The sequence below is a fragment of the Talaromyces atroroseus genome, assembly GCF_001907595.1.
Source record: "Talaromyces atroroseus strain IBT 11181 chromosome Unknown scaffold_6, whole genome shotgun sequence".
Taxonomy (NCBI): Eukaryota; Fungi; Ascomycota; class Eurotiomycetes; order Eurotiales; family Trichocomaceae; genus Talaromyces; species Talaromyces atroroseus.
This window is the reverse complement of record NW_017971438.1, coordinates 750,823-777,058: the sequence shown is the minus strand read 5'-3', so window position 1 is coordinate 777,058 and position 26,236 is coordinate 750,823. Positions and strand designations below refer to the sequence as shown.

The 26,236-nt window shown below is 47.3% G+C and overlaps 9 protein-coding genes across 9 annotated transcripts; 4 read left to right on the top strand and 5 right to left on the bottom strand.

The window, feature by feature from the left end:
• Positions 1-2,093: 2,093 nt before the first annotated feature.
• Positions 2,094-3,136, top strand: UA08_05190 (Isopentenyl-diphosphate Delta-isomerase; the record flags this gene model as incomplete). Its single annotated transcript, XM_020267485.1, has 4 exons — positions 2,094-2,349; positions 2,426-2,586; positions 2,634-2,858; positions 2,924-3,136. 4 exons carry the CDS (start codon positions 2,094-2,096, stop codon positions 3,134-3,136), a joined length of 855 nt encoding a protein of 284 aa, XP_020119726.1.
• A 371-nt stretch (positions 3,137-3,507) lies between these two features.
• On the bottom strand, positions 3,508-6,366 carry UA08_05189 (ATP-dependent RNA helicase dbp10; the record flags this gene model as incomplete). The annotated part of the gene is made up of 1 exon (XM_020267484.1): positions 3,508-6,366. The coding sequence occupies one exon, from the start codon at positions 6,364-6,366 to the stop codon at positions 3,508-3,510; it is 2,859 nt and encodes a 952-aa protein (XP_020119727.1).
• Positions 6,367-6,628: 262 nt separating this feature from the next.
• Positions 6,629-7,611, top strand: UA08_05188 (hypothetical protein; the record flags this gene model as incomplete). The annotated part of the gene is made up of 3 exons (XM_020267483.1): positions 6,629-6,632; positions 6,693-6,796; positions 6,856-7,611. The coding sequence occupies 3 exons, from the start codon at positions 6,629-6,631 to the stop codon at positions 7,609-7,611; spliced, it is 864 nt and encodes a 287-aa protein (XP_020119473.1).
• Positions 7,612-7,900: 289 nt separating this feature from the next.
• Positions 7,901-9,805, bottom strand: UA08_05187 (hypothetical protein; the record flags this gene model as incomplete). Its single annotated transcript, XM_020267482.1, has 1 exon — positions 7,901-9,805. One exon carries the CDS (start codon positions 9,803-9,805, stop codon positions 7,901-7,903), a length of 1,905 nt encoding a protein of 634 aa, XP_020119474.1.
• A 710-nt stretch (positions 9,806-10,515) lies between these two features.
• On the top strand, positions 10,516-11,074 carry UA08_05186 (hypothetical protein; the record flags this gene model as incomplete). The annotated part of the gene is made up of 2 exons (XM_020267481.1): positions 10,516-10,589; positions 10,651-11,074. 2 exons carry the CDS (start codon positions 10,516-10,518, stop codon positions 11,072-11,074), a joined length of 498 nt encoding a protein of 165 aa, XP_020119439.1.
• Positions 11,075-11,661: 587 nt separating this feature from the next.
• On the bottom strand, positions 11,662-13,219 carry UA08_05185 (hypothetical protein; the record flags this gene model as incomplete). The annotated part of the gene is made up of 2 exons (XM_020267478.1): positions 11,662-12,708; positions 12,767-13,219. 2 exons carry the CDS (start codon positions 13,217-13,219, stop codon positions 11,662-11,664), a joined length of 1,500 nt encoding a protein of 499 aa, XP_020119438.1.
• Positions 13,220-19,462: 6,243 nt separating this feature from the next.
• On the bottom strand, positions 19,463-21,398 carry UA08_05184 (hypothetical protein; the record flags this gene model as incomplete). Its single annotated transcript, XM_020267477.1, has 6 exons — positions 19,463-19,916; positions 19,978-20,442; positions 20,503-20,651; positions 20,709-20,750; positions 20,814-21,015; positions 21,070-21,398. 6 exons carry the CDS (start codon positions 21,396-21,398, stop codon positions 19,463-19,465), a joined length of 1,641 nt encoding a protein of 546 aa, XP_020119825.1.
• An 813-nt stretch (positions 21,399-22,211) lies between these two features.
• Positions 22,212-24,698, bottom strand: UA08_05183 (ATP-dependent RNA helicase dbp4; the record flags this gene model as incomplete). Its single annotated transcript, XM_020267476.1, has 1 exon — positions 22,212-24,698. One exon carries the CDS (start codon positions 24,696-24,698, stop codon positions 22,212-22,214), a length of 2,487 nt encoding a protein of 828 aa, XP_020119815.1.
• Positions 24,699-24,929: 231 nt separating this feature from the next.
• UA08_05182 (hypothetical protein) lies at positions 24,930-25,714 on the top strand (the record flags this gene model as incomplete). The annotated part of the gene is made up of 3 exons (XM_020267475.1): positions 24,930-24,992; positions 25,061-25,104; positions 25,180-25,714. The coding sequence occupies 3 exons, from the start codon at positions 24,930-24,932 to the stop codon at positions 25,712-25,714; spliced, it is 642 nt and encodes a 213-aa protein (XP_020119701.1).
• Between the last annotated feature and the right edge of the window lie 522 nt (positions 25,715-26,236).

Below are 26,236 nucleotides of genomic sequence, written 5' to 3'. Positions count from 1 at the left end.
TAACTACTGCATACGGTTTCGTTCCTTTGTTTTTCTATCTTTTTATTCTTTGTATTTCCTTCTTTTGCATTTGCTTCATTTTTTTTAAAGCGATTTCATGCTATAGCTGTATATATAACAGGGCACATGCATCAACGAGAAGCTGGTCTTCTGACATGTGGTGAATTTCAAACCGTTTGTATTAGAAATAGACATCAATCAGCAGTCACATATATTAGTTGCAAGCATTATGATTTGCATATGAATCACTCCACCTGAGTGCCGAGAATGACGCATCGTCATATACCTACCTATATACCCCCGGGCCGGCATTGAGTAGATACCTGGGTATGGCACATGAAAACCAGGCACTTCCAGTCTGATCTAGTGCCTACGTGAGTATATACCGATAAAGGAAAAGTCGTCTTTGTATTCATTTATTTTTAAAAAAGCAAAAAAGTAATAATATATAGATTATATGGAATATGCACGTATTCGCTATGTACTTGGACGCCGTTCCCCCGCCTAAGCACACCACCGGAGAGTATACTTTATATCAGGCGTCCAACTCTTCCAAGATTGTTAGCATATAGCGGTTATTATATGCCAGGTACTTGGGTCACAAGAGCGTCCGTCTCTCTCTGCCCTCTAATTGGACTGCTTTTTGCCACAGCATGGTCGGAGTTCTTTTTTTCCTTGGTTGTGGCAGATGAACAAAAATCGCCGTCCATTACGTATGCATACATATCTGAACGATCGTCATTCCTATGCTGAACAAACGCTGTAGTGTGGACTAGACAATCAGGCTTCGGCAATGAACATGGCTGGATAGCGCTTCAGGCCTTTCCTTCTCCATTGAAACCAGCGCGTCTAATCGAATGGCTTCTTATTCGAGCGATAAACCAGTGGATCGGTAGATCCAATGATTTGTTCGTTGACAAGAGACCCAGATATATTTTTGTAAGCAAGAGTATTAGCAATGCCAAGATAGGAGAACCTCCTATACTGGAGCATCACCCCGATTTGGAACTGGATGCACAATCCACAGGTGCAGGGGAGGAGAAAAAATGAATATTGATTCAGAGAATCTTATGACTCGCGATCTTCACGGGTCACTACAGATCTTAGTATTCCGAAGATGACAGGTTGTACCTTGTATCTCCGTAGAAAAAAGTGCGAATTATGTCAAACAGCCGAGTAAGGCCTAGCGGCAATGTGATAATGCTTGCAGTCCGCTTCCGATGTGACATCGTTTAGTGTAGTTTGGCATGCCATCATTGGTACAGCAGGCACGTATCATTGTTGCAAACTGGGATTGCTTGAATGCTGACTGGCCCGTCCCCATCTGCAGAACGATCTCCCGCTTAGGACCCTTTTCTTTTTTTTTCCCTGCTAAACGGAGTTCCCTCCAATAGCGCAAGGTTTTTTTGCTGTTGGACTCGATTCGAGAATTGTGTAACAGACAGAAACAGCAGTAGGTATATGCTATATGGAGATATCTCGGTGTTGAACGCTTTGAAAAAACAAGCCGTCACTAGGACTATTGCCTAGTATTGACTAGTACGTTGTGAGCAGTCGATGGCCCAATAAGCATGCACCTGAGCAGTGAAAAAGCAAATAAGAATTAGAACCACGATCTAAAATCGTCCGGATTTGCACCGGAGGATTCTCTTGGGCGTTACCGATCAATACTTCCAAATTAAACGCGTCTGTGTAGAAGTCGGAGCCCTAATCAATGACCGAGAAAACATGCCTAGACCACTAAGTTCTTACAATCAACAATTTGCGTCGTGCATGTTTCCAGACCAAGGGAATCCCCATACCCTTCGATTGACGCCATGGATTCCGTGGAATGATATGGAATGGAATGTAATCTAGCGGAGGAATGGATGAACAACCAACTATGCAGGCCATCGCGCACGTGACCACACGACGTGATTACATAATCAAGTCAAGCCACAGGCCGGTGTGGCTTGAAAGCGGCACCCCTCCAAAAACGATATAAATCCATTCCGAAATCAAGCTCGAATTGGCCACGTCCCTGCTTTGCTTGCCAACATCTTGCCCTCTCGTCGAGCGAGTCTATTGCGCTCGACTCATCGTATCTAGCAGCCATGAGTTCGACGACAACTGTCACCGAGACAGTCCCTAGTACTGCCACTACTATCACGGCCGAAAATGTAGCTACTCTTTTCCCCGACGTCGACACATCACTCGCTCGCTCGATTCTGCCCACTGCACCTGACTCCTCTGTGCGCGCAGGAGGTGATCTTGAGGGTTACGATGAAGAGCAAGTCCGCTTGATGGAGGAGGTTTGCATTGTTCTCGACAATGATGATAAGCCAATTGGTAGCGCAAGCAAGAAGACCTGTATGGTTTCTTTCATCTGCTACGTTTTTTTTACTTGGTTGACAATATCTACTAACCAGTACATATATTATGACAGGCCATCTCATGACAAACATTGACCGCGGGCTTCTCCACCGTGCATTTTCGGTTTTCCTTTTCGATTCACAGAACCGTTTGTTGATCCAGCAAAGAGCTGCCGAGAAGATTACCTTCCCCGATTTGTGGACGAATACATGTTGCTCGGCAAGTCCTGTCGTTGTATATCTTCATATGATTGTCCTGCAGCTAACAAATGGCATGTATAGCATCCCCTCGGTATTGCTGGAGAAACCGGCGCGGAGTTATCGGCTGCGATTGAAGGAGTCAAGAGAGCTGCCCAGCGCAAGCTCGACCAAGAATTAGGAATTAAACCCGAGCAGGTCCCACTCGATAAATTTCAATTCTTGACTAGAATTCACTATCTTGCGCCGAGTGACGGTAAATGGGGAGAGCACGAGAGTGAGCTTTTCTTTCCTCCTCGATACGACCATGTAAGCGTGCACAGAAAACTGACCATATATGAAAATCTTTAGTCGATTATATCCTTTTCATTCAGGCCGATGTCGATGTCAACGCCAATCCAAACGAGATTCAAGACACTAAGTACGTCACAGCAGAAGAACTCAAGACCATGTTTGCGGACCCAAACCTGAAGTTCACCCCATGGTTCAAATTGATTTGCAATAGCATGCTTTTCGAGTGGTGGAGCCATTTTGGCACTGAGACCTTCAAGAGTTACCTGGAAGAGAAGGACATTCGCCGAATGTGACGAGACAGAGACCCGCCTGCAATGTTATATACCTAATGCCTATATTTACGACGTCCTTATTTTCTTTTTCACTATGATACCACTGTCGTCCTGGGGAATCCATGGCTTACTCAATGAGAAGGTTTACATATAGCTAGCTAGCCATGGAGTCTTTAAGTTAAGCAGCTAAGTAGATATCAGGCAAGATTTTCTTTTTCTCCTGTGGGGTAAATGAATGTGCTGTGCAGAGGGCGTACTTGTAGAAAAGAAATCGAGGAGTCACTCGACAAACGCCTACGTAGAGTGGGAATTCATATATGCAGAAAATGCCCTTGAATGTCATATGTTCAGTGGTATCGATTATATCGAATATGGATATCCTAGGAGATACTTCATCGCCTGCCCTTTCCTTTCTTCGAAGGCCGAGCATTTTTCTCCCGTCTCTTTTCCTTGAGCCTCCTATCCTTGCGAATATCTTCATTATTCCGCAGCTCATTTTTCGGCTTTCTACCATTTTTTAGCATTGTGCCACCACCACCAGCAGCTCCGCCAATTTCCCCTGAAGCAGCAGCGGCATCGCGATCCTTTGCGGCCTTCAATTTCTTCTTCCTCTCATAATCGCCACGAAGTTTGTCAAGAGGTTTGGCAGCTTGTTGCTTGTTATGCTTGTATTTTCGTCCGGACATTGAAGCATTTAAATCGGCTGCAAGAGTGCTATTCTCCGTCTCACCCACCCGAGGCATACGACCCATCCGTTTGCCTTTCTTCCAGGCATCAAAACGTCCGCTGCGGAAACTCGCAGCAATTTTGGTGCCGCTTTCACCGCGAACGAGCGCTGGCCCGCCTCTGGAGCCGTCTTCATCGTTGCGGCGAGAGACATACTTCATATGACGTTTGTCCCAGCGCTTTGTCGAGTTTGGTTCCCCCAAGCCAGCTTTTTCGTCTGCGGTCAGATCCATGGTGGCATCGCGTGAAGCTAGTGCAAAGTTTGAGCTGGAACCTGAATGAACTCCATAAGCGCGATCTTCGGCGAGAGATGTATCAGCAGGAGTGTAGGACATGAAGTACTCCGGGTTCTGAAAAGAGGTGCTGGAGTTTTGTTTGGATTTGTTGTTCTTAGACTGCGAATACTGGGAAAATGTAACTTCCAGATCAGACTCCGATGCCATTGACATGTTGTCTAGGTTGTCTTTAAGTGCATCGTCACCGTCGTCCATTTCTTCTTCTTCGGAGAACGCTGTGTTGTCCATCTGGGTGTCATCTTTCTCTGTATCATCGGCGGCAACCACTGTAGATTTCTTCTTTTTCTTGTCAAGAGCGGAACGCACTCGCTTAATCGTCTCAAAGGCTTCATCTGTAGATTTCTTGCCACCTCGTCGGCCTCCAATTTCGAATATAGTTTCTTGTGGACGATAACCGCCAAGTCTGGCTAGCATTTTCTCGCGTTCGACTTCCATTTCATTATTTTCATCGTTGAAAAGAGCATGCAGTGACGTCCAGCTATCAGAAGTCACCACTTCTTTGGCGCGTTTGGCGCTCTCCAATGAAGCGGCATTCCTTGTTCGCATGTAGAGCTTTTCACCCCTATTCGCAACACCTCTCTGGGCCATAATATCGGTATTATTATCTGTGGTCTTTGTAACCCATTCACAATGAGTAGACAGGGTATCTCGTGGAAAGCCCCCGACTACTACTTCTTCCGCGAAATTGACCTCGGTATCCTGTCTTCCAAGGACTAATTTCCGACCCAAGAAAAGTTGCAAGTCGAGGAGGTAGGGAGCGTCTGAATCGCGTACAAGACTATAACTCCAACCTTTCTGTCCAGCACGGGCCGTTCGTCCAACACGATGGATAAAGACTTTAGGCTGGGAAGGAAAATCGTAGTTGATGACGTTTGCTAGAATAGGGATATCAATACCACGCGCAGCAACATCTGTAACGACTAATATATGCGTAACTCCATTTCTAAATCGTTGCACTTGGATATTTCTCGCCGTTTGGTCAAGGGAACCATATGCATAAGATACCGCAAATCCAGCTTCACGTAAGATGCTGACAATATAATCAACGTGGTGTTTTGTGGCAGTGAAAACAATTGTTGAATGTTTTGTAGGCGATTCAGTGCTGTTTGGTTTGTCGGTTCCCGATCGCTTTCGCTTCCTAGACTTCTTTTCCCCTTCACCGTCTTCATCATCTTCATCTTTCCAACGCTTGGAAGCTTCAGTCGGCCCAGTAGGAATTTTGATCACGTCATGTAAGATGTGGAGGAGAGCACCCTCCTTCTCTGCTGATTTGATGGTGAAAAATGCGTTCTGTAGATCCGGCGAGATTTTTCCTTCGGTGTCCAGACGGATAAGTGTCGGGTCTTGTAGACCAGCCCTAGCAAACTCCACAAGTGATTTTGGAAGCGTTGCAGAGAACAGGAGAGTCTGGCGTGTAGCAGGTAACCCATGGAGAATCTCTGTCAATTGTGCGGCGAAACCCATTTCAAACAATCTATCGGCCTCATCAAACACCACATATTCTACACTAGATAGATCTAGACCCATCTCCACTTTCAAATGCAAGAAACGGCCAGGAGTCGCAATGACGATATCTGGGTTACCGACCATGAGGCCAAATTGCTCCTCCAGACTATCACCACCAACCAGCAAAACAGACTTCAAATCTGTCCCTCTTCCCAGCTCTTTGACAACCTTCAATGTCTGAAGAGCCAGCTCACGTGACGGCGATAGAACGAGTCCTCGCAATCCGACTTTGCCGCTATGGCTCTTCAGTTTCTCAATCATGGGGATAACGAAAGCAGCCGTTTTCCCAGAACCCGTCCGTGCCATACCAACAACATCCTGATCTTCAAGTATCACGGGAATAGTCTTTCGCTGAATCGGAGTCGGCACAGAAAAACCCTTGCGAGCGATAGCTTTGAGGAGATGGGCATTGAGCCCCATGGCCTGGAAGCCACCGCCTTTTTTAACCGTACGGCCCTTGAGATTGGACGCTTTCCTATTAGCAGCAGCTTGCGTTGCGGCAATGAACGCTCCGTCGTCTTCACTATCGCCATTCTCGTTGTCTGAGTTGATATCTCCGTCCAGTAAGTTCAAACTCGAAGAAGATATGGGTGTCTGCTTCTTCTTTTTCCTTTGGGAGCTCCATTCATCTTCGGTGTCAGAATTTGGACCCGCTTTAGAAAGGGAATTCGAGATATCAAATTCATTTTCGGAAAGGGCCGGGGAGGCCGATCGGTGAGGCATTGTGCGCTCTGTTTCCCTGGCCTTCAATTGTGTAGACAGCTCGATAGACTTTTTTTTTCCGCTATCAGAAAACTCGATTGAGATCTGCGCGGGCGGTGAGAGAGATAATTAATACTGCCTGCTTACACCGCCAACGGCTTCAAGCCGCGACGCGCGACACGCCCACCCCGCAGCGTCGCCCAAAACAGATATATGGAAAAGTCAACACTGACCACTTACATACGCTGTAACCCCCGACAGGACAATCAATTTGCGTGCAAACATGGGTACGTATCTTAGCTGAATTGAGCTGCGCCCGCTATTTTTCTTCTGCTAACCCGCGTCAGATGGTGGTTACGGAAATTACACAACCACCTCCTACGGTGGACAAGGTGGTATGGGCGGAGGAGGCTTTATGCCTGGCGAGACCAACAGTCCTGCTGCCGGAAGGGTAAGATCTGTTTTTCACCTGAGTGATTACGGCGATGCTTTCACTGACTTCAATTCCAGCAAGGCGAAAACCCCACGCTCAGACCAGTAACGATCAAGCAAATACTCGACGCATCTCAAGCCCACCCCGAGGCTCCTTTCCAGATTGACGGTGCGGATATTGGATCTGTTTACTGTGTTGGGCAAGTGCGCAACATCTCAACGCAAAGCACGAACATAACCTACAAAATCGACGACGGCACTGGTGAAATCGAAGCGAAACAATGGGTGGACTCCACAACGGCACGTCTAGAAGATGACATGGACGTGGATGGACAAGGAGTCAAACATAGCACACGCAAAAAGGTGGAATTGAACGGATTCGTGAAGGTGTTTGGGAAATTGAAGGTTTTCGGAAATAAGAGGTTCCTTGGAGCGCACAATGTGCGCCCATTATCGAACGTCGGTGAATTAAGTGTGCATTTTCTGGAGGCGACGGCAGTACATTTGTTTTTCAAGCAGGGGCCGCCTCAATCGAAATCTGGTGGCGTTGGTGCTCCAGCGAAGGGCGCAACAGAGGACGCAACGGGAGGAGCAGATAGTTACAGTGCTGGGGCCGGCGGACGACAACTTCCACCCATGTCTGCGTCGGCACGGCGAGTCTATAATTTGCTGAAGAGCGAACCTCAGACAAACGAGGGTCTTCATATGCAGAATATTTCTGCGAAACTGGGGCTGCCATCGACAGATGTTATCAAGGCTGGCGACGAACTTTTATCGGCGGGACTGATCTTTCCCACTATGGATGAATATACTTGGGCTATTTTGGAGTATTGAAGAAATCCAATCTCTGCCAGTCTTTGTTATGCGGATTGAAAGTACGGAACATTGTGATCCACCGGCGCTTATATGCTGAAACTGAAACTGATGACATTCGATTACTGTAATAATAGCCAATCAATGAATAAAAGCTAGAGAGTCGATTTAGCAGACCCGTTAGATAACAATCGGATATGTATGGGGAAATTCTATAGACATAACGCTGTATCATACTAAACAGAATACCTCCCAGTATATATATATATATATAATGTGTTGCACAATATACCTGAGATGAGCCAAAACTTTAAGCAACGGCATTCCTTTTTTGCGCCTCATCCACGCTTCTCTCCCAACTTGTTCTGCTGATGAAGACGACCTCAATAAAGAACACCAATCCCAAGGCAATCGCCACGCCAGTCCACAATCCCGCAATGCCCCATCCAAGTCCAAATGCCGTTCCTATACTAATCGGCATAGCCACAGCATAATAACAAAAGACCTGTACGTAGCCGCCAATCTCTTGTCGACCCATACCGCGGAGAATTCCATTGCAACATGCTGCCAGAGCATCGAAGAGTTGAAAAGCCGCACAAATAGGCAGGATATCGCCAACTATCTCGATGACTTTTTCGTCCGACGAAAACAAGCTTGCAAGAGAGTATCTCAGAGAGGATAGGAGTAGCATATTGAGAAGTCCGACGATGACGGCGCCGGTCAAAGTGACTTTGGCAGCTATGCGAGCAGCGTCCACGAGAGTTGCGCCAATAAGGTTCGCGACGCGCGTGCTACCTGCAATAGCCACAGGGAAAGGGATCTGGAAGGTCATACTGCTGATTGTGCTGAGCACGGACTGGGCAGCAAGCACTTCTGTTCCAAGGTAGGACGACATTAATGTGAGGAGCTCGAAAGCGAGACATTCAGCCTCGACCATGATAAGTCCTGGTAAAGCAAGGCGAATCATGGGACCCCAATTCTGGAACGCTTTCCAGGTGAAGCCATTCCAGCATTCCCGGCCAGCGACAAAGTACACGTATAGAAATAGGCACAGAGGCAGAAGATTCTCGGTAATGGCGACAGCAATCGGAGCTCCGAGGAACCCCATTTCGAGTTTCCAGACAAAGAACCAGTTCATAAAGGCATTCAGCGGCGCGCAAACTAGGAGCACATATAGAGATGCTGTGAATATGCCTTGGGCCTGGAGGAATCGCTTCCCGCTTTCGAAACAGGCATATCCCGGGGCACCTAGGATTACAATCTTGAGGTATTGTCCTGCAAGAATCGCAACCTCGGCCTCAGGGATGATTGCCACTAAGATTCTATCCGCGAAAAGCCAGATGGTGGCAATCGGCACAGTGACTACCAGCAAGAAGAACACCATCCTTTGCATCTGGAGCCCAACCAGCTCTTTCCTTCCCGATCCATATGCCTGGGCGCAAAGGGTATCTAGACTGGTGGCAAGGCCTTGATAGACAGCCCACCCGGTGATGCTGACAGTCATACTTGCAAGACTCACCGCGCCCAGCTCTACAGTCCCTAGATGGCCCACTGTAAAAATGGATGCTACAGTCAAGGAATACTGGAGTAGGAACGTAACGATAAGGGGCAGTGAATAAGTGCCGATTACTCGAGCTTCTCGTTTCCAGCTCGATTGAATCAGGCCGGATGCTACTGCTTCCTCCCACTTGCGGTCGATTTCATTATTATCAAGGGATTCCTCTCGGTTTCCCAGCAAAGCCGAAGTCTCCGTAGGCGCTGGGGCGAATGCCTGTTGGCTCTCTTCATCGGTGTGGGGGAGAGAAGCCGGGTGTGATAATGCCGCACTACCAAGCTGTTTCGTTAGATTGCTCATTCTATTCTTTTTCGAAGATTCGGGCGCGATGACATTATTATCGCTGAGCAGATCCCTCTCCTCTGTGTATGCACGCTCTAATTCTTCTTTGGAGAGGTATTGATCTTGGTCTTGACCGTGCGGCACAACTGTTCCACGTGGACCGGCGGTATAATGACATGGCCGACGATAAGAACCCGCCAAAGAATGAGGCGTAGTGCCTAGCACATTGCTAGTTGAGTATACGGGATCACTACCATCGCCATCAGAAGTGTAAGAAGCGATGTCCCGGGCAATGGCGGTGTGGGCGACTGAAGGTTCAGAAATCAACGGCTGACTGTCCTGATGGCTTGCGAGGGGAGCAGCGTTGTTGGACGCCATACCGAATCATATACTGCGATGTGTATAGACGGTGATAAAATATCGAGCATCAGTATCTGAAAAGGATAAAAACAAGTGATATATAATGGGCGCAATATAAGGTCGGATGAGTGTAGTTCCTAGCTTCGGCGAGGCCGCCGAGTCATGATTTCTGGAACTAATTGCACTGACAAATGCTGAACAGCCACAAATACCTGCGGACAAGAAATATCGTATGTCGAACAATGCAATTGTCAATGCAATCAATTGCAGTGCAACACCTGAGGTGAAGCGACGTGGGAAAAAGAAGAGAGAGAAAGATAAAGCCGGCCCCGCGACTCAATCAGGCAAGTCCTTGCGGGTGGCCACCGCCGATGTCGTCGCTAATGCTGATTGGCTGATGTAATATATACCGAGGACGCTGGGTTACTATGCATGTATACGATCATCAGTGTGCGATTCTTTAAATACTCTGGATATAGAGGGCTTTGGGTATAAAAAAGGAAGATAGTTACTGCTCAATTGTGGCTGTTTTGCTGTCCTGACCAATAATCAAAGTCGAATCAACTGCATTTTCCGTATCAGGACTAGCTCCTTGCGGATGAAGTCCACCTCTTCCATCCGTCTCGAAATCTATCTATATCCATCGTATATCAATAGTTAACTACACAGCTCAGTGCCATATGTCAAATACTACACCGGTGTTGAGGCCGGCTAGCTAAGCGGAGAATATGGCCGCCATTCAACCGCGCAGATTCAACTCGCTAATCAATCCCATCAACTCGAGTCCGGTCATTGTCGAAGAGTAAGCAGTTTGCTTGTATAGGTACTCGTGATATTGTTCTTTGACTGATTCTTTGAATTAGCCAACCCCCATCTTCAGGCCCTCTGTTTCTGGCTCGCCCGATCCTGGGCCCCCTTCTTTTCGAAAACACCGCGTCTGACGCTCGCGACCATCTCGCCAATGAGCGCACTTTTCTTTCCTGGCTACGCCTCGCCATCTACCTGGCCGTAGTCTCCTCTGCAATCCTGGTGTCCTTCCATCTCTCTTCAGCGCCCACCGCGCTTGAACTCCGAATTTCCTTGCCCCTAGGCATCATCTTTTGGTGTTTGAGCTTGGCGTGTCTGGCCAGCGGCTTCTCCATCTACGTGACTACTGTAACCAAGTATAGTCGGAGAATGGCGCTTGTGCAGAGTGGATGGAAGACGCAGGCCATGCTCACTGTTATGGCTACTGTGATTATTGGTTGTTGTATTCTCTTTTTGGCTACTGAATCGAGGATCAAGTAACTCCTCTCTACTTCTTAATATGTGTGAACTTTAGGGGGGAACTGGATTTAGATGGCACAAAAATGAAGAACTGTTTCTAATAGAAAACACTGCAATATTAATGCGCCATTCATCCTTGTTATTACATAACACTGATAGGCGATATGATAAAGAGACAGAGACAATTGTAAAAGATTCAAGAAAAATTGCTATACTACAGGAAAAATTCCAACTCGCTCCCTGGTAGTGTACAGTGCAATAACAATTCAAATAATGCAACGATGAAGGTGGTCTAATTCATAGGGAGAGAATAGATAGCCAAACAATAGTCTAAGTTTTCGTAACACAAAAGAAACAGACAACGAAAAAGAACAAGAGTACACCTTGTTCAAGGACAGAAAAGTCAAAGACAATGAATGCTCTATATATGAGATGCAGGGTTCCGTGCCCGTTAGTACAGTATGGTAATATGTATCAAATGCCCTTCGAGGACAGCAAAACTGGAACAGTTTCAATGGAGGAGTTCCGGCTCCGATAGACAACGAATCATTATGTAGAATTAATGTATACTTTTTCAGATGTAATCTCGTATTGGCGGTGGTTGTCAACTAGTCATTCACAATGTCATCCACTGCCATTCGTCTCCTCTTTGCAGGCTGTGGATTCTCTTCGTCGTCGGCCTCACTCTTTCGTCGGCGATCATAGACTGGCTCAGCAGCAGCTCCCGACACGCTAGCAGCACTCCGTGTCTGCGTCTGGTATTGCTGACTTCTTTCATCAGGTCCGGCAGGCGTCATCACATTCTGCGGCGGTCCAGGGATAGAAGGAAACGGCGATATAAGCTCCCGTCGAGCCGACAGGGGATCAAGCATCGAGCGCGGAGACCCTTGAGCGCGGCCGGTTTGCGGCGAAAGCTCATGCTGGGGACTACTGAGGGATTGATACGTGGCCATGTTTGGATATGAATCGCCTCGTCGATGAGAATACGTCGACGTGTGAGGTGCAAATGTAGGAGGCGACGGGAGGATGGGCGGTAGACGAACTGCGGAATCGCTGTAGGGATCTCGGAACCCTAGCGAAGACCCCGGTGTGTCCAATCCTCGACTTGGTGTCTGTGGGCTGATATGAGACTGCAATTTTGGTGGATAATGTTGCTGGTACTGTTGTGGCGACACTGTCGGTGTAGTGACAGCAGGTGGACGATCCCCATAATTCAGCCCGACCGGCATATCAGACGCTCCGGCAGACGGCGAAAATGTCGTTTGGTGATAATGGATGAATGACGAAGGTGTGTAGTTAAGGCCAGGAGGAGGTGGAGGCCCTGATGATGATATTGGCCTTTGGGCAGCTGGCAGTATTTGAGGCGATGTATACGGCTGCCATCTTCCTGAAGATGCAGTCAATGAATTTGTGCCGACATGTAGTCCTGCTGTGCCGTGCTCTGGCGGTCGGGAGTATTGTAAGTCAGTAATAGGACGAATCTCCCTCGAGGAAGCTTTGGAATGGCCCAGTCCACGGCCGGTCGCTGTCTGGTATTGTTCCCGCGACGATACGGTGCTCTCGAGAGCAGGCGCTGCCCTTGATGGCGTCTCTTCTGCTCTCAAAGGCGGCCGCCCTCGTTTCTTGTGAGTTACGTCAACGCAAGTCGCCTGTCTCTATCGTCAGCATACATACCAGCCTTTACCTATCACGCAGGTGCCATTCAGAACTTACCGCCTTGCCTGAGAGAACGCATCGTCGACAGGGTCTAGCAGAATCACATCCTAAATGTTTCCTTTTACAATTCACACAAGCTGAAGCAACATGTGCCTTGGCTCGTCTGGTAGATCTCGGCGGGAGAGTTCGCACGGTACTGGCAGCTGACAGGCCATGAAGTTGCGGCGATCCCGATATAGCCTGCGATAATGTCGCTGCGGAACTAATGCCGGGGACCTGGGGGGTTGGGTTGGAACGTAAATCTTCCGCAGAGAGAAATCGTGGTACTTGGATTTGCTGTGCTTGGGTCACATTCAGTCCTTCCACAGGTATCAATGTCGGGAGCCTCGGGGGTAAACTTGAATGAGTCGCTGCATCTATCGAGCTTGTGCTTTCTGGTTTGATTTCGCGGCCTCGGTGCGCTGTCCCTGCACTTTCTGCTTGAGTGCCCACCGGCAAGTTGCTAGACATAGGGTGAGCCGAATAAGATCCACTGAGACTGGATTTAGGCCAAAGAGAAACGCGGCCCGGCTCTATGTTATCGATGTCAAATCGGTGAGGCCCAAAATGCGACTTGGAAAACCACGGAGCTGGAAGAAGTAGAGATTGCATTGGAGTGACGCCGTGTTTGTGTAGATATTCTTATTCCGTGGGTTTGTTGATGGTGATAATGGCGGAGACGAAAACGAAGACGAAGGCGGCGGTGGTAGTGGTGATGGTTGCATAGCACATCTATGACGAGCCAAGAAGTAGCAATGGCGGTGACTTGAAGAGGTTCAATGGACTTTATGAGTAAAATGGGCTGCTGGACTTCGAACCTTGAAAGTTTATGGCGACTCGAGTCAACGATCCCCGGTGAAGATATTTGTTTTTTCTTTTTCTCTTTGCTTTTGCCTCTCTTTTAAAGTTAAAGAAAGAAAGAAAGAAAATAAGGGAAGCCTCCCCTTTCCCTTCACTACCGTTTCGGGCTAACAGTGCTTGCCGCTAAATTATCGACTCCAGGTCTGCAGGAAACTTCGCACTTTGAGGGCTTTGGCTTTGATATCAGAGTGTTGGCCCTGCAACCAAACGGTGAGTCGGCGAGGGGTAGTCACTGATTGTCGGATAAGCAAGAGACGATTATACGCCCAGAACCTCTTTTCCCTTCTTCACACTAAGGCCCAGCGCATTGTTAACGTGGGAGGATCGACGAGGTGTAGTTTAATGGATGACACGTCGCAGACCTGACCCAAGGAGGTGGTGGAATGGGGGGAGCCCAGGCATAAAGATCTTTCGAACCCCATCACAGAGGGCTTGAAAAGACCAGGAACTCCGTAAATATTAAATAATACGTACAGCGTCGAGGAAGAGATGTGGATCAAACAGGCGAATGATGTATGAGAGAAGGATTCGAGCACTGCCCGAGATCTGCATGGCGGTGATCACCCTTCACCTGCAGGTCATGACCCTCAATGCAATGCCTGGAACTTTGTCACTGAGTTGACCAAGATAGTTAAGTTAAGCCGCCCATTCCTGGCTAACAGCTAGTCAAGACAGCGGCTATTGAATTTTTGTATCCAGCGCCGGGGCCCAGCCTATCAGATGGCGCGTACGGAGTAGCGAGTACTCCGTAGGCTGCCAGAGAGGCGGTTTTGGATCTTCATAACGGAGAGGTCCCCCCGCCATGGAATCCTCTATACGTATGTGTACGTGACGCGAAGAATGAAAGGATTGAATGCGTCACATCGAGGCCTTCAATTTTGCGTCCTGTCCGTGGTAGGCGACGCTATTGGTCTTGGGCCAGTAGTTGGCGCTTAGCATATCGAGCTCAAGGCACTACTGTATGTACTCAGCACTCTGAGGGTGTATTAGACATGCAGTGGCTTGCAGAAGGGGCATAGCTGGTGGCCCAAAGGGGAAGATTCGATGTGTGGAGAGGTTCGTCCTGATGGAGAGCTGTCTGTTTTGGGCGACCCCAGAACAACGCCCGCCGCCCAATCGGAGGCGCGCTTCCCGGGCGGATCGACGTTATCAAGTTTAATAGTCTGCTGATAGTTGGCCTGGTATGTGAACAATCCTCCTCTTACATTCCAGCCTTGTCCCAGTACAATACCACGCAATTAATTATTAGCTCCTGCGGCGATGTGCGGACCGACGGCGTAAAACGCATCATGGAGGCTGTTACGACAAGTATTTGTGATCCTTGATCCAAGCTTGGATCACATCTGAGCGATCGAACAAGGCACGCAAACTAACGCGTTAAGCAACACGTCCAAGATTGCCAGCAGCAGCAGGGCGACAGTCAGCGACTCAGGCTGCTTCGACTTTGTGGTAGAGTGCTCACTTTCTAGCTGACAGACATTTTTAGATTTGCCGGTGCCAGAGAGAGTTTGGGCTACGGAGTAATAGTTAATAGTTTGAAGCTAAATACCCGGAGCATTCTGATTTCTCCCGAGGGCGTTATGCTCGAAGACGAGCTCATCGCCCTCGAAGCCAGGGGGCCGGGACTCAGTAAGTCCTGTTGAGGAAGAGCAGCAAACTTCCAAAGTCAAATGACTTTCCGATTCTGCGTTCCACTCGAGGATCGGCGCGTTAGCTAGTTTATGCTACTAATGGACAATAGATAGGGTGTCACCTGGCGTATAAGCGCTAAGGCGACAGAGTAGTAGTATTATACCTTATGAGTTACAGTCTTACAGAGCTGAGCGGAAGAATTACACATGGAGTATAATAATGTTATTTTTTGTCATGTGGCTGTGAGATGAATAAATATTATAGCTAGGTATGTACCGTATACTAACTACTATATACAAAGTAAACAATACTATTGCTAGCAGTTATGGTGATGATCCAACCAAGTTGTACGTAGTTACCAAGCAAGTACTATCTACATTCAATATGCTCAAGCAGACTAAGCGCAGATCATCTTTCTCCGAGACCGAGTTATCTCCTGTCATTCTTCACACGTTGAAAAAAGAAGCGCTTCTGTACTCCGTACAGACTCAAAAGAAACTACGGAGTATGGCCACGTTTCTATGCCCAGCGTGCTCCACATTCCTGTAAGGACTACTTACTTCTTTCTAGGAGCTGCACAGAGCACTCCGTACTAGGCTGTGTGTCACCTAGTGCACAAACATCCGTCCCGACAAGTCAGCTTTAAGCTCCGACACGAACCACAACCCCCCCGGGCCCCCCAATCGCGGCACTCGCATACATGACAAAGGACAGGGAACACCCCCGTTGTGTGAAGTTGTCGTGTTGCACAAGCCTTGAAGATAGGAAGGCAAATATTCCGACAGAATACTCCGTACGTGTACTGAATAGTGAAGATACGGGGAGTATTTTTCTCGACTACGTACTCAGTACTGTTCCATACATGCAAAGCTGATCATTGCATCCAAGGCTAGCCTGCAAGCACGATAGAGAGATGATCCAACCATGCAACTGGGACCGGGCCTAACGTCAAAGCGGGGGCACCGTCACCGCTAAGTTGAACTAGTCCGGACGGATATTATTATCAACTCTTGTAATCCTATCCATCGGTCTCTTGCAAAGTTACAACATGGTACGGTGCAAACTTTTGGTGAATGGAAGAGCACCGATCGCAAGGGGTGATGATCACGATTCTGCAGTGTCAGCATCAGCCAACTGAGTCAGGCAGGCGTCAGGCTGCAACTTAAAATACAGCATTTGCATTATTGAACAAGCCACAGAGGCAGAGCTAAGAGTAAGACTAGTGGTTCCTATAGTGGTACGGTGCTAGTGCCACTGTGTAGTACGACTCGAGTGAGACTGAGTGTTACCCCTAAGTAGCTTAGAACCCTGCGCAGATTCGAAACAACTGCAAGTCTGCAAGTGCATGCATTGGCGTGAAGAAAAAGAAAGGAAAGGAGTCTGACTGCCTGAGTCTTGAGGTGTTTCCTTCTTTTTCTCTCCGGCAGCGTACAAAAGAGGAAAGTCACGGATCTCGAAACGGCTCGCGCGGGCTCGGCTCGTCGACGGCTCGTCCCTTCCGAAAGCTTCCCTCCCTCCCTTTCACACTTCCTTACGTTTACTTCAACCTCCAATTATTAGATGTTTAATCTGACAAGTCTATCTACGAACCCAGGGCATGTTTTGTGTTGTCATTCTCGTATGACGAACTGAGCAGTGGGGTTTCCAGAAAAGGGGAGAGAAAAAAAAGAAAAGAAAACAACGGAAAAAGGGCCAAAAATGAATCGCACGCATTGGCCAGCAGCATGCATAATTCCTTATCCCGCCGGACCAATGAAATCGTGACAAATTCAAAATCTTGCAGCGGAGATGTTATTCCATCGTTGTCATTGGCTCATCAACATGACAAGAAGTGCCTTGCGTTGAAATTTAAAATGGAAAGAGCGATTCCACGATACCGAAATCTCTCAGGCGGCGATGTGATTGCTTGCCTCCAAGGTTTTAGTTCTCCCAATCACCAAATAAGTACGTACCTAGGTACGTAGTACAAAGCAATCATTATTGTCCTACGCTTTTCATAAAGGAGCTTTGAAGGTCTTGCGCCGGCCCGAATTTGCTGACGAATGAGACTTGACGATGCAACCGTTTATGTCCCCGGCGGTTCAATTGACATTTATGTCTTAAATCATTAGTGCATGCGCTCTTCATAAGAAAGCTTTTTGTACTGGCACAACAAAAAAGCCTGTTCGATGTAGTATTGGGCAGGTGACTTGCGATGCGAGCTGCAGCAATGTCCATACTACATATACCCGCGGTACCGACTTCTTTTTTCGGTAGGTGAGGATTTTGTTTCAAGGCAAGACAGTAGCCAGTCTACTGACTCTAGTTGCTTCAAGCAATCCAATTATCGGCTCGACTGACTGGTTTCATCTGCAACATGCACAGGATGATGTCGGGACAACGGGGGGGTTTCATGCTTAAGGGACAGGACATTGGAATATGGAACAACAAAAAACTTTAAACGATCATGAAATATGGAGACTGTACATGCACGAGTCAACCGGGAGTATTGCAGAACAGCGGTAAACTTGGCAGGCAACGTTATACTCTATGTGAGGGTTGAGTCTGGAGTCTGGTCTTTCTTCCAGTGCTGCAACTCCTGTACATATACATACATACATGTACATGTACATATCTTGCGGTGAGTTGTCCTAATATCGTGCGACTAGGCATTCATACTTAAGATAGTACGTCCTCCTGCACTGCCTGTCCAAAACGGAAAGAGCGTCTATCAAAGTGGACCTAAAGTTTTCTCTCATAGCAATCTTAGTGTTCACAAAGGCAGCTACCTAGGTAACCTTCCTAGCGAATATATTCTTTTAGTTGCTGGTATCTTGGCGAAAGTGCGAGTCCGGAACACTTCCCGGAGGAGACAGATCAATCACAATGACAAGTGTAGAGGTGCCGACCAAGTCCGATATTGGATATTTAGCTAGTAGCTGTTCTTACCACTTCAGGCTTTGCATTGGGCTACAAATGGTACATCAATAGCGAAACATTCTAAAACAAGCTAGTCAATTGCCCTCCAGCCGGTTAAAATTGCCTTTTCCATGACCTCGTCTTCACGAAACAGGGCTTGGAAACATCATCCAAAACGAATCTAGAGCTGAGTAAGTGACTGCTGTACGACCTTCTTTGGGAGAAGGGCTGAGATGTGGTTTCATTTGTATCTTGTATGCTTAGACAGACGATCGATGTTGCTGTCGAATCATAGTCCATTCTGATGGAGAATGTTGTTCGAGGAAGGTGTTGCTTCCAGGCAAAGCTCTCAAGGTACGTGGCTTCTCGCCATCCGTGTACCCTAAGCTCTTGAACGGCTCAGCCATCTATCTTTCCATCCGCAATGACGCGTAGCCCTCACCTAAAAGAAAGCGGACTCGAGGACAACAAGCCTCGCGTTTGGTTGCACTTTCCACTGTGTACCACACACAAACGTCCATGTGAACAGGACAAGGCGAGTAGGCATCCATATAACGCGAGTTTTTTTTTTTTTTTTTTTTTTTTTTTTACTCTGCGTTTGGTGTGACCAACGCGAAGATCCCGAACCCAGAAGAAAGCACGGTTCGTCAGACTGTCAAAAGAAGGGCTACAACAAAAAAAGAAATGCGAGGCTGTGTAACACGATGGCAAAGCGAAAAGGACCACTAAATGGTAGTTAACTAACCACAAAGACCTTGATAAGTGGGACATGGATCTCGTGTAAGCGTGTGAGGCAATCCGAGTCGTCAGAAGTCTGAAGACATGGATTCTCCCTGACATACAAGTCTTGCTTACTGCTAGATAGAGAGTAGGCTTTAAAGAAAATAGACAGATTGGATGATATTGAATTAATCCGTATGTATCGTGAAAATGTAAGAGCGCATCCAACCAACGAGGACTCCGGACTCTGACCCCCAGAATTATTGCCATTCACCTGAGTCCACCCCGATTAATTGGCTACTATTGTTAATTACGAAAAAACCAATCTAAGATATTTTCACGGAGAATTTATTATTTCTCCTAGGAAGCGGCCCGAATTCCAACAGCGTTGATGCACTGTGGGAGGTCACTTCTAGCTCGTAGTATTGTTAGTCGAACCCCTAAATGCGTACTAGATATGTACAAATTGGGCATTGAAAGATTCCCAAATCGTGGTCTATAGTTCATTAGCTGGATCAGCTTACAGTGACTGTTGCGTCGGGGGCAAGCCCCTTGAATACCTCATGAATTAGATAATATTATATCATATGGTACATGAAGGACTCAGAAAAAGATGTATGTAGCAACTGCAGTAACCTTCTCTTTCCACGGCTGACCACGAGCAAATGGACTGCGACGCGCTGTCTCCAAGACCACTGTTCGTTCTTCAGAAGTAAGCCCACCATCATACCTATCCGAGACCAGATCCATTTCATTGAGTCTGACAAAACGTGTCCGCTTGACCAATTTCCAGAAAACGAACATTAAAACCATGATAGGAATTTCAATATAGTAGCTAACAAAGTCGACTCCATTGAATCTGGGACTAAAACAAGACCAGCCCTGCACTAGAACAAGGACTATGTTCAAGACCACAGCCAAGATAGGGCCGTACGGGTATGTCCAGTTCTTGAAAGGGAGCAAATGCTCAAGTCCTTGCTTCTTGATGGCAGCACGGAAACGGAGTGAGGCAAATCCGATGGAAATCCATGAGAGTTGGTTGGAGACTCCGACGATGCTGCAAGTTGATCAGCCAGATGTAAAAGTTTAGTATAAGAATGGGAAGAAGAAAAACTTACTTTTGCAACCAGGTCCAGAGCTGGCCTGCACCAATGTAACTTGCACCAAAGCAGAGTCCACTTATGAGGGATGTTCCCAGAACGGCTACCCAGGGGACTTTGAATCGGTTGAGTGTGCCAAACACCTTTGGCGCATATCCGTCAACAGCGAGAGTGTACAGCAATCTCGAGCCTGCAAAGAGTGCATGGTTGCTTGCTGATATGACGCTTGTCATCACCACCGCGTTTATGAAGCTACCAGCTACAGTACTTCCGACCTCTTCAAAAACAATCGTGAAGGGGCTGGTGTGGGTGTCTTCACTGTCAAGATTTGGGTAGGTGTACGGCACGTTTAGTCCGACCATCAAAATTGAGAGGATATAGAAGAGCAGGATTCTCCAAAACACGTTGCGCACAACGCGAGGAAGATTCTTAGCAGGGTCTTTGGTCTCTCCTGCAGTGATTGCAATAGATTCAGTGCCTCCACTAGAACACATATAGTCAATATCCCCCATAATAGATTCTGTAATCCTCGTGCAAACTTACTAGGCAAATGAAGCAGTTACAAAGACGGATGCAAACCCTCCAATACCACCAACAAAAGGGGCATCGCCAATATGCCAATAATGTCCACCGATATACTGATGGCTAGTGTTACCACCGCAGTTAACCACAATGCCAATGATGATGAATATCTAAGATTAGTCTGTTAGTGCATGACTTGAGTTCAAGCAGACCCAAAATAGACTTACGACAATCGTAACGACCTTCAAAAGACTGAGCAAATACTCCGCCTATACTCGTTGATTTCGTTAGTGATTTTTTCTCGGGCCACCTCAGCATCAATCTCAACATACCTCACCGTATGCCTTCACAGAGATAATATTAAGACCAATGACAACGAACAGAAAGATCAGGCTGATTGCCCAGCCCGGAAAATTGTCAGTCCAGTACTGTAGCAGTAGCTGGAGAGCAATGAGGTCAGACGCCGTGGATACAGCATCATTGAACCAGTAATTCCAGGTCAGGGCAAACCCAAAAGCGTCATCCACGAAGCGGCTAGTACACCAGATATTAGAACATGAACTTCCATACATACCGGTCCTTACTCACCCAGCAAAAGTACAGAATGAACCGGCAACAGGGACAAACGCCGACATCTCTCCCAAGGAAAGCATAGTGACAAACACAATTGCACCGACAATTGCGTACGATATGAGCATCGACGCAGGACCTCCAGTGGCCAAAGAGTTCCCAGTACCCAGAAACAGGCCGGTTCCGATAGTTCCCCCAATGGCGATCATTTGCACTTGACGAGCAGACAGCTGTCGGCTCAAGTTGTCGCCCACCACGACAGGAGGCTGATAGTCCTCCGGTTCAGAAGGCACGCCATCCTGCCCTGCCTCATACCGCCTAGGGTGTTTTTCATAGTCTGTATCCATCCTCTCGGTTGGTCTCTACACCATATAGGGCAAACCCCTGCGCAATGATGGTAGACTGGAACCACACAAAAGAATCGGCTCTTTTTCAGTGAGGGTACTGATACAATAAAGACATGACAGGTGCCACGTGTGCGCGAGAAACAGGCACAGCTTTTATGTTTATTTTCCTTTCTTTAACGAAGGATTTTTGCCCCCATGGGCTAGTCCACTTGTAAACAATACATAAAGAAATTTGAGATTCTCAAAATCAATTGCGTGCTGAGCGACCAACCAAACTCAGGGTCCATGATCTGTTGTGGGCCTGACGTCGAATGACCTTCAAAGTTGTGGTAGCCTTTATTTTTTCTTTTTTCTTTTTTTTTTTTTTCTTTCTTTTGCTTTTACAGGAATAACAGAAAAGAGTGAAAATTATAGTGTAGCATTAGCCATTAGTCTCTTCAGCTGTAGCTAACTTGACCTGACACCAGAATGTCATATTCGCGGAGACGATAATCAAAAGGGGGAAAAAAGAGTCGAAGGATGTGAAAAAAAAATAGAAAAATATGGGGTAATGCCAAGCGCTTAGGGCGAGTGACTGCCGCGTTACTGTATTTTACCGTACCAATACGAGATCCCGCTGCGTCCAATCACCGACGAGCATCTGTTGTATATCATATCTTCCTATACTTATCCAGTAACCAGAAAGACAAAGAACTTTACAAGAACAATTAACGCCTGGAATGCTAGACTATGTAGACTCAAAGACTTGCCATGACCATAATCAACACAAGAGTGAAAAAGATCGGCAAGGAGACAGAAAAATAGACAACAAAATTAAGCCAGAAGACCAGTCGCCAATGCCTCAAGATCCTCCAGGGTGTTGACTTCAACAGGTTCTCCAGGTGCAGACTGGGCCTTGTGTGAGCGCTTAGAACGCTTGGTCTTGCGGCTGTCTTCCCTGTCCTCGGCAGGAGAAGAGGCATCGCGAGACCGCTGTTTCTTGCCCTTGCTCGAATCATCACCGTCGTCATCTGACATGAAGGGTCCAACACCTTCATCACCCTCATAGGGCGCCAAATAGGCAACACCGCCAGCTTCTGCGTCCTCGTCCTCTTCCGCTGCCATTGCACGCTCCTTCGCCTTCCGCTTCTCTTTCTTCTCTCTTTTCTTCTCCTTCGCACGCTCCTTGTCCTCAATATCAGCAGCCCGATTCCTCTCGGTCTCTGTTTCCAGGAACTTGGCTCGCTGGGTCTGTGCGTCTCCATCAGCTCGGAATTTCTCTTCATCCTCCAACTCGTAGACCTCGTGCGCTTGTCCTTCGTCGTCGTATATAAGTTTCTTGCCAAGACCCTTGTACTTGAGCAACTTCTTCTTAGATTTGAGCAGTTTCTCGCGGCGCTTGGAGTCGATGATAAGCGGCTCGGCGGCATCAGAGATTTTAACCACCTTAACTTCTCTGGTTGCCCCAGGCTGCTGCTCGCCCTCCTTGGCAGCAGAGATCTCATGTTCAGAAGAGACGGAACTAGCATCGGATTTATCGCCGCCAAGCGCCTGGTCGCCGGCCTCAAAACGTCGTTTAACAGACAGGAAATCCTCGTCCTCGTCTGCATCGCCATTGATGCCATTACCTTGGTCGACCATTGTGCCGTCGTCGTTGATGAGCTTCGCGTAGTGGTCGGCAAGGACGTCTTGATTGCGCCGTTCAAACATGCGATCGTATTTCGTGCGAACGTTGTCTTTCTTCTTTGTCTTCTTTTCGCCATCTTCCTGATCGGACTCATCGCTCGAAAGATACCTCAATGCACGAGGCTGGTTCTTTTGAAGTTTGCTGTCCTCTCCCTTGATAAATTTGATTCGCGGGGCACCAGGAAGACCCAAACTGGCAGCGAATGCGTCCAGCGGCAGCTCTTTCACCTTGAAGATCTCCTTATCCTTCTGCACATGGATCGATTTCACATACGAAATGAATGCTTTCTGACCAAGATACTTGAGTTCCGGGTCCTTAAAGCACATGTTCTGCAATTGATCCTTGACGCTTTGTTGTTTTCTCGCTTTTACGTTGATCTTTTCAATCGGTACCTTCTTCTGCTCCAGACGCTTGAGCATACCAGACTCCTCACTCGGATCTAGGAAAAGGACTGCACGACCATTCCGTTCGTAACGAGCCGTTCTTCCAACACGATGAATATAGGTATCTGCATCTTCTGGACAATCTAGCTGAATCACCCAGTCAACAGCTGGGAAATCCAGTCCTCGTGCTGCAACGTCCGTCGAGAATAATACCGCATGCTTCGCTTGAGCAAATCTAGTTGTAATGTCTAGTCGTCCACCTTGCTTCTGACGACCATGAAGATGTAGTAACGGGATACCCGGCTGAAGATGTCGTAGTGACTCGTATACGAACCTGACTTGTTTTCCAGAAGACATGAAGACAATTGTCTTAGCTTTGAGGTTACTCCTGATGAAACTGAAGAGAGTGTCTAATTTCTCTGGTAGTGGCGTTATTATATAGTGTTGCTGAAGTGTAGCCGGAGTTGCGCTGGTGGCAGCCTCATGTACTGCAACGTATTCAGGGTCCTGAAGACTCAACCGTGCAAGATCAGAAACCTTCTTTGTTTGAGTCGCACTGAAGAGCAAAGTCTGTCGTGTCTTGGGCAAATGATCGACAATCGCATCAACGGTGTGTTGAAACCCCATGTCCATGATTCGGTCCGCTTCATCAAGGACTAGCATCTGCAGATTGTACACGTCGAGATCCGCTGTTTGATCCAAGTGTTGAAGCATTCGCCCAGGCGTGCAAACAAGAATATTCATCCTTCCAAGACGCTCTTGTTCCTCCTTCAGACTCTTTCCGCCAATGACCAATCCTGCAGAAAACGTATGGTACCGACCAACTTTCCGTAAGACCTCGAAGATCTGAATCGCAAGCTCGCGAGTAGGAGACAAAATAATCGCTCCAAGACCGTCATATTCCGTCCAGCTCTTGCGGTACAGATTTTCCAGAATGGGGACCAAAAATGCCAATGTCTTGCCGCTCCCGGTTTTCGCGGCGCCCAGTATATCTTTCCCCTTCAGTGCATAGGGGATGGATCGAGATTGGATATCAGTCAAGGACTTGAAGTGAGATGCAGCCAGACCAGAGGCTGTGGGATCCGACAGAGGCAAGTCAGAGAAAGACTCAAGTCGGACTTTCGGATCAAGCTCTTCGACTCGCTGCACAATTGTCGTTAATTCCGTTTCATTTCGCTTTCGTTTGAGAGTTCGAGCATTTTCGACAACTGGCTTTCGACTCTTTTTATTAAAGTCCTTCGCCTGAGCCATGGCTATAGGAGTTGGGCGTGTCCGCGCGAATTGAGCGTTAAGTGATCGTTCCTCTTTTTTACGTAGCAACTTTTGCTGCATGTTTTTTTTTTTAACCGGCGGGGCGCTTAGTCATCCATGTGATAAGGTTTTGCGGAGAAAAAAGGTCGTCTCTCGTCTGGCTTATCAGATAGACCCACGCCCTGTGATTATTCGACCACAATTTGTTTGCTCATTTGTGGAACTGTGATAATGGCTGACGATGAATTGGAAGCGCTCAACGCGTTGGAGAAGGAAGCCTCGGAATTCAACAAGGTGTGATGTACAGCATGCAACTCGCCGGGTTTGCAGAATGCAACAACTGACTCGCTCATGCTATGTAGGACGCAGAGATTGAACGAATCAGAAAGGCATTCCCACTAGACGCGTGAGCTATCCTTGAAAGCCCTTAATTATAAGCTAGTCTAGATCTCTCATACTGACGTTTACCCGCCTGCAAAAGCTATGCTGTCCTTGACCTTCAACCGGGAGTCCCCGAATCAGACATCAAGTTACAGTATCGCAAAAAATCACTTTTGATCCATCCCGACAAAACGCGAAACCCTCTCGCTCCAGATGCATTTGATAGGCTCAAGAAGGCACAAACGACTCTACTCGATGAGCCAGCCCGCGAACGTCTCGACGAGTCCATCGCCGATGCTCGGCGACTGCTTATTCGCCAACACAAATATACACTCGACTCGCCAGAGCTGAAGACGGAAGAATTCAAAGTGGAATGGCGCAAGAAGACAGTCGAGGTGCTACTGGAAGAGGAAGCGAGGAGGCGGCGGCAGATGAAAGCGCGCATGCAAGAAGAAGGTAGGGAGAAGCAGAAGGAAGAGGATGAATTGGAGGCTCGCAAGCGCAAGAGAGATGCCGAAAAGGCTTGGGAGGATACACGTGATGAGAGAATAGGCAGTTGGAGGGACTGGCAGAAAGGAAAACAAAAGGATAAGGAAGGCGGAAAGAAAAAGAAGAAGATGAAAGTACTCGGATAAGTACACAGACAGCATTGGAGATGATGATTATAAGATATTTTCGATATGAGGATTTATGAAGCTTTTTCCAAGATATCAACTCTTTTAAAGCAAGCGGGAATAGATTAGCGGTTCAGCTATTCTTTTTTTTTTTTTTTTTTTTTTTTTTTTTTCTTTGGTTGAAATTTCAAGCAATTTAGATCGATGTTCCTTCCAAGAAAAACCGACAGAGCAGACACTGGGTAAGTATATCCCTATGGTGAGTGACGGGACATGACTCGCGACATAGTCATTAGCTTTTTGAGTTACTTGCTTTTATCTTCTATCTGACTAAGATCATACATTGTAGTATATCCACCGAACTTTTCATAACCATATGCCATATAATATATCATAGTAGACGCGCCGTATCATTCGAACACAAACAGATCGGATGTTAGGTTTACTCGATTGAGCTTTGTTGAGAATTTTCAATGAGTGCGCGTAAATAGCGTCAAGCCAATTGGCAATGCTAGTCGATTATTTCGCGTAGAACAACAAAGT